Consider the following 17,482-nt stretch of genomic DNA (forward strand, 5'->3'; position numbering starts at 1 on the left):
GGTATCCATGGCAGAGGAGGGAAGTCTCTTGAATTGTGCCTAAACCTTTAGGTTAGAACTGTTGCCAATCTTTTTTTTTTCCTGCTTTTTCTCCCCAAATCCCCCCAGTACATAGTTGTATATTTTAGTTGTGGGTCCTTCTAGTTGTGGCATGTGGGATCCCACCTCAGCATGGCTTGATGAGCGGTGCCATGTCGCCATCCAGGATGAAACTGACGAAACCCTGGGCCGCCAGAGCAGATGACGCAAACTCAACCACTTGGCCACGGGGCTGGCCCCAGCAACGGATTCTTAAAGATCCAGTTCATATTACCCTTACTGACATAAAGCAACTTGAGGGTGATATGTCCAGTTCTAGATCTGTTTGCCCCATCACAAGTCTCTACTTAATTCTTAATTAATTAACTAATTAATTAATACTTAATTCAAAGTCTATTGACCAAATACAAATCAGACGGAAGGAAAAAGAGCAAAGGCCCAAATGGGAAAATAAGAATTCGCAGTACACTATACACTCTGATTATCTTGCCACACATAAAAACTTATCCCAACAGTTTAATAGAATAGGAACTGCAAATAGGCTCCTATACCCGCCACCTCAGAAAAGGAGCTTTCTCTAAGAAATGTATAATACGTACAACAGATGAGGCATATCCTGGAACTGCAATATAAAGTCAGTAAAAAAGTCCCAAAGACTACAATGTGTCATTTTTCAATGGCCCCTTAACACAATTAAAACATTTTAAAACAATTAAAGAGAAGACATTAACTGATTTAAGAAAAAAAGAAGCACCTATTAATGTTTACATAGTATTGATGAAGGATGACTTGCACAACTATCTCACCTCAATATTCATTTCTGAAAGTTATTAACAGAAATCCAAAATCCAATGTGGCACTTTAAGAGGCTTGGTAAACAATATAATTACAACTTTTATAACAACTCTTCCATGTTGAAAGTTTTCTAAAACTCTACATAAAATTAATTTCTATCAAGCTTTCTCATGACTTACATTTACATTTCTTTTTGGTGGGAGTTTCACAGAGAAGGATGTAAGCCAATTGAAGTCCTTCCCATGCTGTTTACATTCAAGAGATTATCATCAAGTGCGTCCTTTCACACCTTCAGAAAAAACTGGGATGACAAAAGGCTTTCCCACATTCTCTACATTTACATGGTTTTTCCTCTAGCGTGCATTCTTGTAGATCCTCAAAAGTTTGCATGAGAATTAAAGGCTTTCCCATTTTACTGACATTCATGGGATTTCTCTCCAGTGTGACTTCTTTCATGTTCTGGAAGTGAACTGAGAAAACTAAATGTTTTATTACCTTTTTAAATTCATAGGGTTTCTATCTATTATGATTTCTTTCATGTTTTTGAAGAGAACTGGAAGACATGAATGCTTTACTGCACTTTTTACATTCATGAGGTTTCTCTGCAGTATGAGTTCTTTCATGTGCTTGAACATTACTGGGAAAACGGAAAGCTTTACCACAAAATTTACACTCATAGGGTTTCTCTCCAGTATGTGTTCTCTCATGTTTTTGAAGAGCACCGGAAGAACTGAATGCTTTACTGCATTCTTTACATTCATAGGGTTTCTCTCCAGTGTGACTTCTTTCATGTACACGAAGAGAACTGGAACAAGTGAATGCTTTACTGCATTTTTTACATTCATAGGGTTTCTCTCCAGTGTGAATTCTTTCATGGACTCGAAGAGAACTGGAAGAGGTAAAAGCTTTACTGCATTTTTTGCATTCATAGGGTTTCTCTCCAGTATGAGTTCTTTCATGTTTTCGAAGAGAACTATTACAACTGAACGCTTTACTGCATTCTTTACATTCATAGGATTTCTCTCCAGTGTGACTCCTTTCATGTATCTGAAGAGAGCTGGAAGAAGTAAAGGCTTTACTGCATTTTTTACATTCATATGGTTTCTCCCCAGTATGAATTCTTTTATGTTGTTGAAGTAAACTGGGAGAAATGAATGATTTACTGCAATTTTTACATTCATAAGGTTTCTCTCTAGTATGAATTCTCTCATGTTTTCGAAGAGAAGTATTACAACGGAAGGCTTTACTGCATTCTTTACACTCAAAGGGTTTCTGTCCAGTATGAATTCTTTCATGTACTTTAAAACTTTGGAGTAAACTGAAGGCTTTACCACATATTTTACATACATAAGGTTTCTCTCCAGTATGAGTTCTTTCATGTAATTGGACATTACTGGGAAACCTGAAGGCTTTACCACATATTTTACATTCAAAGGGTTTCTTTCCAGTATGAATTCTGTCATGTTTTTGAAGAGAACTATTACAACTGAAGGTTTTGTTGCATTCTTTACATTCATAGGGTTTCTCTCCAGTGTGACCCCTTTCATGTATTTGAAGAGAACTGGAATAAGTGAATGCTTTACTGCATTTTTTACATTCATAGGGTTTTTCTCCAGTATGAGTTCTTTCATGTATTTGAAGAAAACTGGGAAATCTGAAGGCTTTCCCACATTCCTTACATTTATAGGGCTTCTCTCCATAGTTTTGATAGTCATGTGGTTTCTGTTCAGTGTGACATCTAACATGCCTATTAAGGGATGAATGATGCATGAAGACTTTTCCACATGCACTGCATCCCCATGGTTTAGCTCCTATAGGTTGCTTGTTCAGATTTAGATTTGGAATAAGGCTGAAGTTTTCTCCACATTGACTACCCTCTTCACTTTCACAGAGTCTCACCACCATATGACTTCTGTAAAAAAACGAGAAGCATATTTTTAATGATTTCTTCATTAATGGCTTTATATTTGTTACATTTATTATTATTTACAGGAAAAATTTAGGTTTTCTACGTTTGCTGAATACTCAGAAATTGAACATACTGAATGCTCTGCAAGAGGACTTCACTTTTGTCATTATCTAAACAATGATATTCCTATCTAGGATTTGTTAACTTATTTCCAAGTGAACTATTTTGCAAAAACTGCACCTCTACATAACAGTTCTAACAGTATATTTTGTGAAAAATTTCTAGAGAATAGCTAAATTTGAAGCAAGGATTAGTTTTCTTTGCTTCTTCTCAAAATTTCATAAAATACCAGAATTCTCATGTGAGACAATGTTTTCTAATGTGACTGTGACTCACCTTTGCTTTCTCCCCTGGTCTTTGTACTGATCTTCAATATCATGATCTTCCCATGTTTTTCCTGAAATGCAGACCCAGAGAGTTGATTTCAAAGCATTAGATATTATAGAAAAAGCTTCATATTCCAAGTCCATAATGGGCTATGACCATTTCTAGTTTATTAACCAGTGTCTCCGTTTCCACATTCTACATCTTGGAACAATATTAATGGGAAAGAAACATTTGTTCTCTAATTGATGAAGTGAAAGAATGTCCTCATTCTTACCTATTGAGGCCAGGTTCCTGAAGATTTCCCACATCACTTCTCTGTAGAGTTTCTTCTGTGAAGGATCCAGTAAGGCCCACTCCTCAGGGGTAAAGTTCACAGCCACGTCCTCAATGTCCAGTGAGTCCTAAGACATCACATATATGGTTAGAGTAGGATGCATATGTGTAACAGCACTGAGGACCTCTATTCCATTTGTAGGAAGGTTACATATGATTCTATCATCTCGAAACATTAAATCTATGTTATGATCATCAAAAACTCACTGTTTTTCTGAACACATATTATCAATTTAACAGTATCATGAACACATGGAAATTATTTACACATCTTAATGTGATCACAAAACACTGCGTTTTTCTCTATTTACATGGTCCAGAGCATGTTTAGCAATTGAAGAAAGTGTATGCAAATGAAACAGTTATTATCCTTTTAAGACTGATGGTTCCTTGTAAGAAAAATTCTTTCATCTTATTTCTTATTACCCACTTAGTTACAGCATTCCATGAGGCAGAGAGTCAAATCTGTATGAAGTCACAATGGATAAAAACATAGTGAAGAACTGGAGGCTCTGTTGTCTAGTCCCATCACCAAAGAGAGAGTCCAGGAGGAGATCTCGTCAAGATGGCGGTGTAGGCAGGCTCTGAACTCACCTCCTCCCATGAACACAACCAGGTTACAAGTATTTTTGGAAAAGTTACCCTAAAGAGAAAACTGAAAACTGGATAAAAAGAACCCCCACCACAAGGGACAGTCCTGACTGCGACGGAAGAGGCAGAAATTCCTTCTGGAGAAATAAAAGCCACCTTCGCGAGTGGTGGAGCCTCACAGCCAGCTGGGCAGGAGCCACCCTAACGTACGTAGCCATCCCTGGAGAAGTGAGGACCTGAGCGGGGGCATGTTACTGCTATAAGCACCCTTCAGATTCAGCACAACTGAGACGAGTGTCCTACTGTCTGGCTTCGCTGGCTATTAACTGCAATGGAGAATACCCCCAGAAAAGCTATCTGATGAAAGCCAAAAAAACCAGCTCTTAAAAGAGCCCATGCACAAATTACCCATCTCAGAGAGCAACCTAAAATCACCAGGAAGAAGGCTACAGTCCTTTGGTGAAAACAGACTCACCTGGTAGGCTCTGGGTGCATCTCGGTGAGAGGTGAGACCCCTCTGGAGACTGAGACATTGGTGGCGGCCATTGTTATGACCTAGTTCAGGCATGCTGACACAGACGCTGGCAGAGGCCATTGAAGCTCTTCCCTAGGCCTGTTAGCCCAGGGGTCTGCCGCACCCACTACAGCGCAGATTTAATCAAGTTCAGCCAGGGCAGGCAGCCCACCCTAGGGACCAGCCCCACCCAACAACAAGCCCTTAGGCTACTTGTCAGCCTGCATAGACTGGGTGTCTACAGGCAGGCAAGTCTGTCCACTTCTGTGGAGCAGGGCCTGTGTGAGGACCAGGTGAACTGTGGGGGGCATTCGTGGAGAGGTGGGGGCCTCTACAGTGAGCCGACTGGATATGCTCCAGGGGGTCAGGAAGTGTGCATGGGCCAGGACTGTGTTGACAGTGTGTGTAGACCTGTGAGGGGTGGGGCTTATCAGTGGCAGAATACCTGTGCTTCACAAACAGGCACAAAAAGTATCAGCCCAACCTACCAAAGCCTGAAACAATTGGGTGCTCCCATGCCTGGGGCCAGCCCTAGTCAGCTGCAATCCTAAGAGAGCTGACAACAGCCTTGCAGGCCTAAGGTCTACAGCAACTGTAAGCCCCTGAGCCTAGCAACTAGCTACACTGGGTACCTATCCAATTAACAGGAAAACTGCAAGAGAAGTGTGCTATTAGACCTTGTAGTCAACAGTGCTGGGGTTCCCCAAACCTAATTTACAAACAGCCAGACAAAGAGGGAAAGCCTAGACTCCCTGGGTACCTGCAGTAAGAGCAACCCTGCCACAGTAGAAGGACACAAGTAGCCCACACAGGGGTCACTCTTGAATCATTTGGACTGGTGACGAGACGGAAGCACACTTCTGGGCCTCAAAAAGCATCCCTTACCTAAGGCCACTTCTCCAAGATCAGGAGACATAGCTGACTCACCTAATACATAGATATAAGCACAGAGAAAGAGGCATAGTGAGGAGGCAAAGGAAGACATGCCAAGCAAGGGAACAGGACAAAACTCCAGAAAAAGAACTAAATGAAACAGAAATAAGCAATTTACCTGAAAAAGAGTTCAAACAAAAACTCATAAGGATGCTCACTGATGTTGGGAGAAGGCTGGATGAACACAGTGAGAACATCAACAAAGAACTGGAAAATATAAAAAAGAACCAATTAGAAATGAAGAATACTGGAAATGAAAAATTGACTAGAGGGACTCAATAGCAGTGTAGATGATACAGAAGAATGGATCAGCGAGCTGGATGAAAGACTAGAGGAAATCACCCAAGTTGAAGGATAAAAGAAAAAGAAAAAAGAATTAGAAAGAAGGAGCACAGTCTAATGGAACTCTGGGACAATACCAAGTGCACTAACATTCATATTATAGGTGTCCCAAAAGGAGAGGAGAGAGACAAAGGAGCAGAGAATCTATTTCAAGAAATAATGGCTGAAAATATTCCTAACCTAAGGAAGAAAACAGACACCCAGTACATGAAGCACAGGGAGCACCAAACAAGATAAGCCCAAAGACACCCACACCAAGACATATTATAATTAAAATGTCCAAAATTAAAGATAAAGAGAGAATCCTAAAAGCAGCAAAAGAAAGGCAACAAGTGATAGGAAAGCACATGAGGCTATTGGTGGACTTCTCAGCTGAAACCCTGCAGGCTAGAAGAGAGTGGCATGACATATTTAAAGTTTTGAAAGCAGAGTCCAGGAGCTGGTAAAAATCAAACTTTTAACAAAGCCCAGCTGGCCACATTGTCCTCCAGGCCATCATTACAAGTAATCAGATGCAGCTGGCTGAATGTAAATATTCCTGTGGGGAAGCATTGCTTTTAACCTGTGTAATGTTTATTATAGAGTCAGTTCTTCCTTTTTATATATGATTTGATGGGGATAAAAATTTATTCGGAATTTAGCACTCAGACATAAGGAAGAAGGCATGACAACTCAGACCATAAAATCCCTATATTCATGTGCCTCAGGGCTACTTCCCACCAATTTTTACAACACACCGTGAGATAATAATGTACCATAAGAGCTCTTCCAGGTCAAACACTAAAAGTGTAGCCTAGGCCTAGCTGGCCTCAAGGGGCAGGGTAAGAGCTGCAGAATGCAGGGAGTTCACAATGGTCTGATGGTAAATTTGCCCATGACTATAACATATGTGAAGGATTTAACAGTGCTTTCCACCAAAAGAACAAGAAATGTCCATTCTCCAACTTTAAGATGAGTTTTTCCTGACCAGATACTGTAAATGACGCCCTGCCAACTCATAATCCTGCACTTAAGGAACTTAGAAGTTATCATTCTTGATATAAAAGGATGAAAATGAACAAATCTAAAATCAAAAACTCTTAGATCCATGAGATCCTTGAGGTCATATGGTAAGCCAGTGTCTCCATAATGGGAAGAAGAAAAAAAAAGTGGCATTGTGAAATAAGCCCCAGAGATTCTGTAGTTATCAAGGCCTCTGCTAAACAGAAAATCTATTTCACCACAGTCTCATGCAAAGACAAGAAGAACAAAAAAGAGAAAACCCAATATCCATGAAGCCTAGGACCACCCTCTTAAACGGAAGGTTTAAAAAGATATGTTGGAAATACCTGAAGGAAATGGAAGACAGAGAGAAACAGAAGAAACAAGTGAAGTAATAATCACCAAAATATCCTAAAGTTAATGATAAGCAGCAAACTCTATATCCAGGAAGCTCAGAGAACACGAAACATGATAAATTACAAAAGTGCACACCAAAGCATGTTACATTCAAACTAGAGAAAAATGAAGGACAGAAAATGTACTGAGAAATGCCAGAGAAGAAACACCCCTCAGGTATAAAGAAAAAAGGATTTAAATTAAATTGGACTTCTCTTCAAAGACCAGGCAAGAGAGAACAGAGTAAAATATTTCAAGGTTTTTGTTTATTTGTTTATTGAGGAAGATTAGCCCTGAGCTAACATCTGCTGCCAATCCTTCCTCTTTTTGCTGAGGAACACTGGCCCTGAGTTAACTACTGCCAGTCTTCCTCTTTTTGCTGAGGAAGACTGGCCCTGAGCTAACATCCATGCCCATCTTCCTCTACTTTATACGTGGGATGCCTACCACAGCATGGCTTGCCAAGCAGTGCCATGTCCGCACCCGGGATCCGAACTAGTGAACCCCGGGCCGCCAAAGTGGAATGTACGCACTTGACCGCTGTGCCACTGAGCCGGCCCCTCAAGTTTTAAAAATAAAAAAACACTCTCCTCTAGAATTCTCTGTCAAGCAAAATCATCCTTCATAAAGAAAAGAAAAATAAGGGTATTCTGAGACAAAAATTGAGGAAATTTGTCATGACAACAGCTACCTTTAAAGAAATGTCAAAAAAAAATCAGAAATAACAAATGATAAAGCTAAGTGATTAGAAAAATGAAGGTAAAATATTTTTTATATTCCTTATAATTAACATAACAGATGTTACTTTGTTTAAAATAATATTAACCACCATGTATTTGGTAATGAGAGGCTTATGGACAAGTGAAATAATGAGAGTAATATGACAAGGGACAGGGAAGGCAAAATTGGGAATGCTGTGTTAAGAGCTACATGCACTACATGAAGTGGTATAGTGTTACTAGGCAAAGGAGGTGAGTTAGATGTAAATGTATGCTACAAACTCAAGGGCAACCACAAAATGTTTTTTAAAAAGATGTGGGGGGCAGGCCCAGTGGCAAATCAGTTAAGTTCGTGTGCTCCAGTTTGGTGGCCTGGGATTCTCCAGTTTGGATCCCAGGCGCAGACCTATGCACTCCTTATCAAGCCATGCTGTGGCAGGCGTCTCACATATAAAGTAGAGGAAGATGGGCACAGAAGATGGGCTCAGGGCCAGTCTTCCTCAGCAAAAAGAGGAAGATTTGCAGCAGATGTTAGCTCAGGGCTAATCTTTCTCAAAACAAACAAACAAACAAAATATATATATATACCCCAGACTTTCTTATCAGCCTGACAGATAAGAAGGTCTAGGGGAAAAGGGAGCATGAGGATTAAGTTTTCAGAAGCCAAACATCAAATACATGGACCCTAGCCACTCAATACAAGAACAAACATGGGTAAGAATAACAGGCATTCACACTGGCTTGTTTTTACATAAAGAAGAATTAACAGGATGGTGAAGCCGTGATCAAAATTGGTCATGGAAGGGAGGATGGAGTCAGAGCAGAGGAGCGGGGCAGGACATGCAGGCGGGGAGTCTCCTTCAGTCAGTTTCCTCTCAGGAATTTTTTAACCTTCCCGCACATTTATTTAAAATAAGGAGACAAACTTATATACACATATTTTCCAATGGTTGATTGTTTTTAATTCAATTTGCTTTTAAAAATTAATTTAATTTTAACATTTCCACATAGGAAACCACAGCAAGATTTACTCCTTTATACACTAATGGATATAAAACTGCAGATAATAAAAATTTAGACATCCTTTTCTAACAGAAAGGAAAAGGAGCATTATAGAATGTCCCTCCACTATATTCACACTGGGGATATTTTCAGGAAGGAGTAGCATATTATAACACATAAGGGGTTTGCAAATTAAGCCCTCTGATAAACTAGGAATTCCAAGGATTCACATAAGCTTTGATGTGTTTCCTCATATCAATGAAAATAGAAATTCAAGTGCTTTTTCCTCACATCCATTAAAACAGGAATTCATTTGCCTTAGGAATTGTATAGCCTTTTAAATGTCAAATTTCTCAAGGAAATAGACACACAAAATCTGATGTAAAATAGGAAAATGTGCACAGAACTAGGAACTTAAATACACCCATCTCACATCTTGAGGTTCTCTTGTCTAAATGGAACAAAATATTCTATTTGGTTCCCCCAATTTTCTTGTCTTACTCATATAATATCACTCAATCAATTTATGTTTTAAAACCCAAAGTGCTAATGGAAACTAGAATCAAAGGGCTGCAATCTTCAATGGATAAAGGAATCCGAGGACAGAAACATGAATATTGGAATCAGCTCATAGAAGCAGCCTGCTTGCCCAGAGTTCAGAATGAATGCCTACACTCAGAAAGTTGACCATATTCCCAAATTTAGGGTCTAGACACTCCCAAATGAGATGTCACCCATCACCCCTAGACTGGGTGAGTCCCTGGTGAAGGAGGGTGGGGACCCCAGAGCAGCCACAGGAATGAACTCTGGGAGCCCCACACACACTCCCTCTCCTGTGAGCATGGAGGCACTGCCTCCCCCAGGCTCCCACTCTCACATGTGAGGAAACTCTCAGCTGGATTCAGTTTAAGCTTCTGACCCCATGAACTCCAAATTCATGAACCCTTTGTCCACAGAACACAACACCTGATCTTCACAGACTTTCTCACTGTGCACAGATTACACTCTCAGTGCACCTACAGTGTGGGGGCAAAACTCAAACAATGTCTAAAATGTCCAGGCCTAAGAACCACAACCACAGCCTCAGAAAGGGCGTCACTCCCCACCCCATGAGCACGTGCACCCCCAGCTGTCCAGGGCTCTGCAGCTCCTCTCAGGATAAGGGCTCCTTCCATGGGGGTGTGAGCAGTAGGACACCTGCAGGGGGAGGACCCCCAGGAAGGACAACTGGGCCTTCAAGGCCTTCCCTCTGCAGGCCCAAGGGGGCCTTAGCTTGGGTCTTGGACTGGGGGCCTCTGCTCCCCACAGGAGATGCTTTGGAACATCACTGTTATTTATTTAATTTTTTATTTTTTGAGGAAGATTAGCCCTGAGCCAACATCTGCTGCCAATCCTCCTCTTTTTGCTGAGGAAGCCTGGCCCTGAGCTAACATCCATGCCCATCTTCCTCTACTTTATATGTGGGGCGCCTACCACAGCATGGCGTTCCAAGCGGTGCCATGTCCACACCCGGGATCCGAACCGGCGAACCCTGGGCCACCGAAGCGGAATGTGCACACTTAATCGCTGCACCACCGGGCGGCCCTCATTGTTATTTTAAATGACACAAACCCAGCATTTGAATAACCCAGCAAAATCACTTAAACCCAGTCCTTCCAGGGAAAATAGAGAAGAAAATTATAAGGTACTTTTACTAGTTTGAGAAGAAAATCCAAAATATCTATTCCTTTCACAAAAAAAAATCAGCTTATTATTACTCTTACTGAGCAAGGTCATGCCAACTGATACGCACAGAAGCTGATACCAAGAAGAAACAGTTAACTGTGCAATTGTTTGGGAAGGAGACAGAAGGAAAGGCTCTCAACTCCGTCTCCCTCATCCAAAGCATGGGGTGAGGTTGAAGGCAGCAGGGAGGGCCAGCTGGGATGTAAAAGCTCTGGCAGGACGAGTTTTAATTGGCAGATCAAAACATTTTCTTCTGCACAGGCTCCTGGCTGGCTGGCCTCCCCTGAAAAATAGCTTTAACATCCTGTTGTTAAGATGTGGTTAGTGATGGGAGATTACCAGGAAAAGACAGTAAATAAGAGTAAAGTTGTCATGTAGATTTAACTCACTGCATCTCTCTTGATGAGTTTCTAGAGATTTAGAGTCATCCTGCCCTTCCTGGCACAGAGATGTAGGCACCCTTACAAATGAACACTTCTCATATATGTAAATTTCCCTTACAAAAGGGTAACTTCTACTAGGTTTTCAGAGCTTTTCCTTTGTCTGCTATTTTTTAATCATCATCAGTTCAAAATAGCCCTTATACCAGAAACATATATTTTGGGCTGGCAAATTCTGTTCCTGGTCCTGTGATTACATTATTTCCATGGCAAGAAATCACACTTGACACTTGTGGTCTGCATGTCTAAGGCCTGGAATTTCATTTGGAAACATCCAAAAGTAAAGAAAAGACCTGAGAAACTTACGACACACATTCAGGAGAAGAAATAGTGAAACAATTATTCTTAACAAGTGGAATGTAACATAGGAATATTATTATTATTATTTTGAAATTCACCAATGTGTTGCCTGTTTGGAAATATTTTATATTGTCTTCCAAGGTGCATTGATAAGTACATTTACCTTCATGAAAAATGGAGACTTAAATAAGTGAATGAATCTTTTCTAGGGCACAAAACCAGGGAGGGGCAGTGTCGACAGGCCAGATTACACAAGAAATTTTCTCATGAAGAACCTCCACCGAAAGGACTTCCCATAGGATGTCTGGACCCAGAAAGCTCCTGAAGGGAGAGGCACAAGGATTTCCTGCAATGTAGTTCCAGGTGGGTATTCTCTGCTTTCCCCGTATGTAAAATATCCACACACAAATAAGATCTTTAAAATACTGCATCTGTTGGAAATGCACCAGGGAGGAGGAGGAGGTGATAAAGATGCTGTGAATCGGAGAGGGGAAGTTGGCTTTGGGAATGCGAGGAGGGATCTGAAAATTCAGAGACTTATTGTCAATCCTAGGAAGAACGAGCCTTGGGGGCACAGCATGGTGGATTTGAGACCCTGCTCCCCAAACATTTGGAAAACTCAGGAAAAATCCAGTGCCCCCTAGGGAGAAAAGGAGGCACTGAGGACCCCAGAGACCACAGCATCTCGCATGCATGAACTCAGGAGACAGGGTCACCAATGTCCCTGACGACCCTCTCCACAGTCACCATACAATCTGGGAAGATGTGTGGCTGTGGGTTCAGAGCTGCCCAGAGAGGCTCCAGGGATGAAGTCACTGTGCTAAGTGACCAACAGGATGCCCAGGGTCCCGACTGCCTGCTCAGGCCCCTCACTGCCAGCCAGAGGGGACAGAGGTCCAAGCAGCGCCAGTGGTGGCCTCAGAACTGCAGACTCCGAAGTTGACCATGGGGAGGCCAGGTCCTAACACTGCCGATTCTGACCAGCCCCTCCTCCCTATCCCCTCGCCCCAGGGCAGCACACTCAGCATTTCTAGGTGTCCTGGTTCTCCCCGAGTCCTTCCTAGAACACCCATTACCAGTGCAGATCACAGTGTGACAGAGGCTGTGGCAGAGCCACCAGGGACTGTTAATGGAGGCAACAATCCACCCTGAGCATGTCAGGAGCAAGAAGGGAGGTCCAGGTAGGTGCAGTGAATCGTCCCACCCACCTGCCCCAGCAGCTCCCCTAATTGGACAGTCCAGAAGGCCCGCCCACTCATGCCTGAGTGACAGTGTGCAGGTAGGGGAGTTGCTTGGCTCAGCTAAACCAGCCTAGGCTGGTGGCTGGAATGAATTACCTGGCACATTTGCATTTACACAGAACTTTTTCCTGGCCTGGGGCTGCCCCTGTTTTCACCCAGCTCTTTTTGAGCACGTGGGCACCCTCGTGCACTGGGAACTCCTGAGTGAGTTTCAAATGGAGCAAGTACAGACCATGAATGTGGGTGACCCAGGCCAGGCCACACTGAAACAAGAGGGTCTTATGTCCTCTAGATGTCAAAGGCTTGTCCTAAGACTGCGAGGCCAATCATGGAACTGTGACCCTTGCTTAGAAATGCAGACACTTGAATGTGACCTCACCATCTGTAACAAAGAGTCAGGCTCCATTTTAATCTGTGATCCTTGCTAGCGATGAGCCTTCCACCCATCCCTCCCCACCCCACTCATTTGGTCCTTAAAGAATCGGAGAACAATTGGCCCTCATGGGAAGTCTGAATCCCACAGCCCTAGCCAGGGCCCAGGGACTCTTCTCAGTCTGACCACAGGGTGTGGCATGTGCTCATTAAAGTCCCAGGTGTACATTTTACACTGGAAGGAAATTTATTTTGGATCAATTTTTGACCATCTCCCTAGAGACCTTTCAAATGTTAACCACTATAACATCTGAATCTAAGGCAAGTGATTGCTATTTTCACTGATACAACAACAACCATAAATCATTATGTAAATATGGATAGACCTGGAAAATCTTCCTCATACCCCTAGCTTATAGAGGTATAACTGACTAAAAAATTGTCTATATTTAAAGATTACAATGTGACCATTTGAAATACATATACAATTTGTATACTTGAAATTTACTAAGACAGTGTATTAAGCATTCTCACCACACACACACAAAGTAACTAAGTACCTAGGAGTGGAATGGATAGGTCATACGGTCATTTTAGGTTTTACATTTGAGGAACTCCCACACCTTTTTCCATAGTAACTACACCATTTTATATTTTCACCACCAATGTATGAGAGTTCAAATTTCTAAATATATCCTCAACACCCGATACTACGTCACTTCATGACTCTGGCCATCCTAGTGGCTGTGAAGTGGTCTCTCCCTGGGGTTTGATTTGCATTTCCTTGATGACTAACAATGTTCAGAGTCTTTTCATATGCTCTTAACCATTTCTCTGTCTTCCTTGGAAAAGAGTGTGTATTCTGAGCCTTTGCCATATTTAAATTCAGTTGTTTGACTTTTTACAATTAAGTTTTCAGAGGTTTTTAGATACGTCTGATGCAAGTTCCTTATCAGAATTACAATTTGTAAAATTTTCTTTCATTCTGTTGGTGGTGTTTTCATGCTCTTGAATTAAAAATTTTAGTATGTACCAAATTTTTTTGATCCATTCATCTGTTGATAGGCACTTGGGTGACTTCCACCTTTTGGCTATTGTGAATAATGCTAATATAAACATGAGTGGACATATATCTAAGTCCCTACTTTCAATTCTAATTCAATTTTGAAAAGTAAAATTGCTAGTTCAGATAGTAACTCAGATTGTAATTTTTGAAAAGTTCCCATCATGTATTTCATACCATCAACATAATTTTATATTCCCAGTGACAGTGCACAAGGGCTCCAAAGGGTGTTTTCACTCTCTTGATAGTGTCCTTTGAAGCACAAAAGTCATTAATTTGATGAAGTCCAAATTACCTAATTTTTTTCCATTTTTGTTATTGCTGCATTATCTAACAATTCTTCGTCAAATGCAAGATTAGGAGGGTTTTCCTGTGTTTTATCTAACTGTGTTATAGTTTAATTTTACACTTAGGTCTTTATCCCTCCTGGTAAATTATTGTATGTGGTGTCATGTAAGGATAAAACCCTCCTGTCTTCTGCATATGTCTATCCACTTGGCCTAGCACAAATTTATGAAAAGAATATTCTTGACTCATACTTGGCACTTTTTTCAAATATCAGTTGACCACGAAAGTATGGGTTAAGTTCTCAAATCTCAATCTGTTCCACAGATCTGTATGTCCATCCTTGTGTTAGTACCACACACTCTTGATTACAATTGCATATTACAAAGTTTGAAATCCGGGAATTTTAGTCCTGCCATTTTGTTTTTCTTTTTACAGATTCCTCTGGCTATTCTGGTTCCTGTGCAGTTCCACATGATTTTAGGAAAGAGCTTCCCAATTTGTGTAAAGGAATAAGCTGGGATCATGCCAGGTAAGTGCTGAATCTCAGATCATTTGGGGAATAGGGCCATTTCAGCAAAGTCAAGTCTTCTGATTTGTGAAACTGGGATGTTTTTCCATTTATTTTTACATTTTTAATTTCTTTGGGCCATTTTTTGCAGTTTTCTGAGTATTCATTTTGTACTTCTTTTGCTAAATTTATCCCTAAGTATTTTATTCCTTTTGATTTCTCTGTCAAGGCATTTCTTAATTTCATTATCAGATTGTTCATTGCAAGTGTATAGAAATACAATTACTTTTTATGTTTGATCTTGTATCCTACCTTAATTATCAGTTCTAATAATTTATTTAGCAGATTCCTTAGAGTTTTGTAAAAACAAGATATCTCATCTGGAAGTAGAGATAGTTTTACATCTTTCTAACCAATCTTTATGCATTTTATTTCCTTTTCTCACACAATGGCTCTAGCTAAAATCACCAGTATATTCTAGAATAGAAGTGGCAAAAGCAGACATCCTTCCCTGGTTCCTTAACTTCAGGGGGAAGCATCCCGTCCTTTACAATTAAATATAGCATTAGCTGTGGGTTTTCCATAGATGCTCTTTATGATGTTAGGAAATTTCCTTCTATTCCTGGTAATCTGAGTGCTTTAATCATGAAAGGGTACTGGATTTTGTCAGTTACATCCCCTGAGTCTATTCTGCCATTTTTGCTTATAATCTATTGATATCCTTTATTACATAAATGGATTTTGACTTTTTTTTTTTTTGAGGAAGATTAGCCCTGAGCTAACATCTGTGCCCATCTTCCTCTATTTTATATGTGGGACGCCTGTCACAGCTCAGCTTGTCAAGCAGTGCCATGTCCGCACCCGGGATCCGAACCGGCCAAAGTGGAATGTGTGCACTTAACTGCTGCGCCACCAGGCTGGCCCCGCACCTGATCTTAACAGAGTGAACGGTTCTCAGCCCATCCCGTGTGACAGAGGGGTGACCCCTGACTCACAAACCAATCTCCACAGGAGGGTCCACCTGTCCCTCCTGATGGTGAAGGACCTTCACACTTCCTGGGCCCACACAGTACAGTAAGGTCACCTCTGTAAGAGTCACAGCTCAGGAGCTTCAGCAGGGGAGAGTCAGTGCCCACGATGGCTGCAGGGATCACCATGTTCCAGCCCCTCACACTGCTAGGATCACTTCCAGAAACGCGCCCCTCACCATGTGCCCCTTCCTCACTTCGCTCTCCCATTGAAGCTCAGTGGGCACAACAAAGGTCTGTGCGTCCTCCCCCAGCCGCCGTGTCCTCTGCTGTGGTCTCTGTGGTCTGGGATCCATCACACCTGAGGTCTCGCCTGCGTGCAGACCTCATGCAGGTCAGCCCCATGGGCCATCCTCACCAAGGCCTTGATCACTGCCCTCCCTGGAATATTCACTGGTGGGGGAAGGAGATCTTACCACATCAGACCCCAGGTCTCCCAGCCACAGAGACAGGAAAGCACTGGAAGTTGTTGCAAGAGCAGGAAGGGATGTAACTTGACCCATTTCTGCCTTTTCCCTAAAAGAAACAGTGGGCCTGGCCTCTGACAAAGGAGGGGGCTTGCAACCTCCTGCACCTGCGCACTTCAGGAAAGTCAGAAATCCCCACCATTTCCCCACTTCCTTTGGCGTGATGCCCTGTGAAGGGAGAAGGCACTGTGACTGTGGAGGGTCTGGCTGAGACTGACATTTCCCACAGGCCTCAGGGCTGGAAATCTGAAGGGTGATTCCTGTTCCAGAAAAAGTAAGCACCAGCCTTGGTGGGTGGGCCCCAACTCACTCTGGAGGCAGGTTCTGAGGTGAGGGAGCCACACATGGTCAGCACATGAGCCACTGAAACCACATGGTGGAATGTGCCAGAGATCTCAGGGAGTAATTTAGGTACAGCCAGGTGCATGAGGGACTCCCAGAGCTTGGACAAGGGCAGGCATCCCTTTCTGACATTATTGGTGGTATTGAGACTATTGTGAAACTGTGCTTGTTTGTGCACAAGTGGTATTTATGTGACAGTGGGGAGTATTGTGTTCTGGGGCCTGCACCTCATGACACGAGTTCTGGGTTCTGCCACTGCCTAACCTCACAGTCACCTGGGGTTGCAAATGTGAAAACAAATACAGGAAATCTCATTTAAAGTGGAGTCTTCCTTCTCAAACAGGAAGAAGTGTCCTTCCCATTCCCCAATAGAAGGAAGCTACCTGCCAGACCCCAGCAGGAGGAAGAATTTCTCCTTGCCTAGCAACAGCCCAGCCAATGAGAAACCACCACACTCAGCCACTGTCATCACCTGGAACTCTCATTCTCCTTCAATGGACTTCTGTTCCAAACAGCCCCTCCCAGCTTCTAGCTTCTTCCTTTCCTTTATAAAAGCAAATCTGTCTGTTCTGTTCTCCCTACCTGCCTATGGTTCATCATAGTTTGCATGTCCTGAATGTACTACCTTTGCTATTCCCAAAGAAACTCATTTTACTGGTAAAAAAAAAAAAAAAAAAAAAGTGGCTCTTTTAATTTTTTTTTTTTTCCCAAAGATTTTATTTTTTTCTCCCCAAAGACCCCCGGTAGGTAGTTGTATATTCTTCGTT

At 42.0% G+C, this 17,482-nt stretch overlaps 1 protein-coding gene across 1 annotated transcript in view; it reads right to left on the minus strand.

The window, feature by feature from the left end:
• Positions 1–497: 497 nt before the first annotated feature.
• Positions 498–17,482, minus strand: part of LOC124252045 (zinc finger protein 709-like) — a 29,743-nt gene continuing 12,758 nt past the window's right edge. The window contains exons 2-4 of the mRNA XM_046685142.1: positions 3,405–3,531; positions 3,140–3,200; positions 498–2,746 (exon numbers count right to left, since the gene is read on the minus strand). Coding sequence (XP_046541098.1) covers positions 1,351–2,746; positions 3,140–3,200; positions 3,405–3,531 — 1,584 coding nt within the window. The 3' untranslated portion in view covers positions 498–1,350. The remainder of the gene's footprint in view (positions 2,747–3,139; positions 3,201–3,404; positions 3,532–17,482) is intronic.

The sequence above is a fragment of the Equus quagga genome, chromosome 14 (assembly GCF_021613505.1).
Source record: "Equus quagga isolate Etosha38 chromosome 14, UCLA_HA_Equagga_1.0, whole genome shotgun sequence".
Taxonomy (NCBI): Eukaryota; Metazoa; Chordata; class Mammalia; order Perissodactyla; family Equidae; genus Equus; species Equus quagga.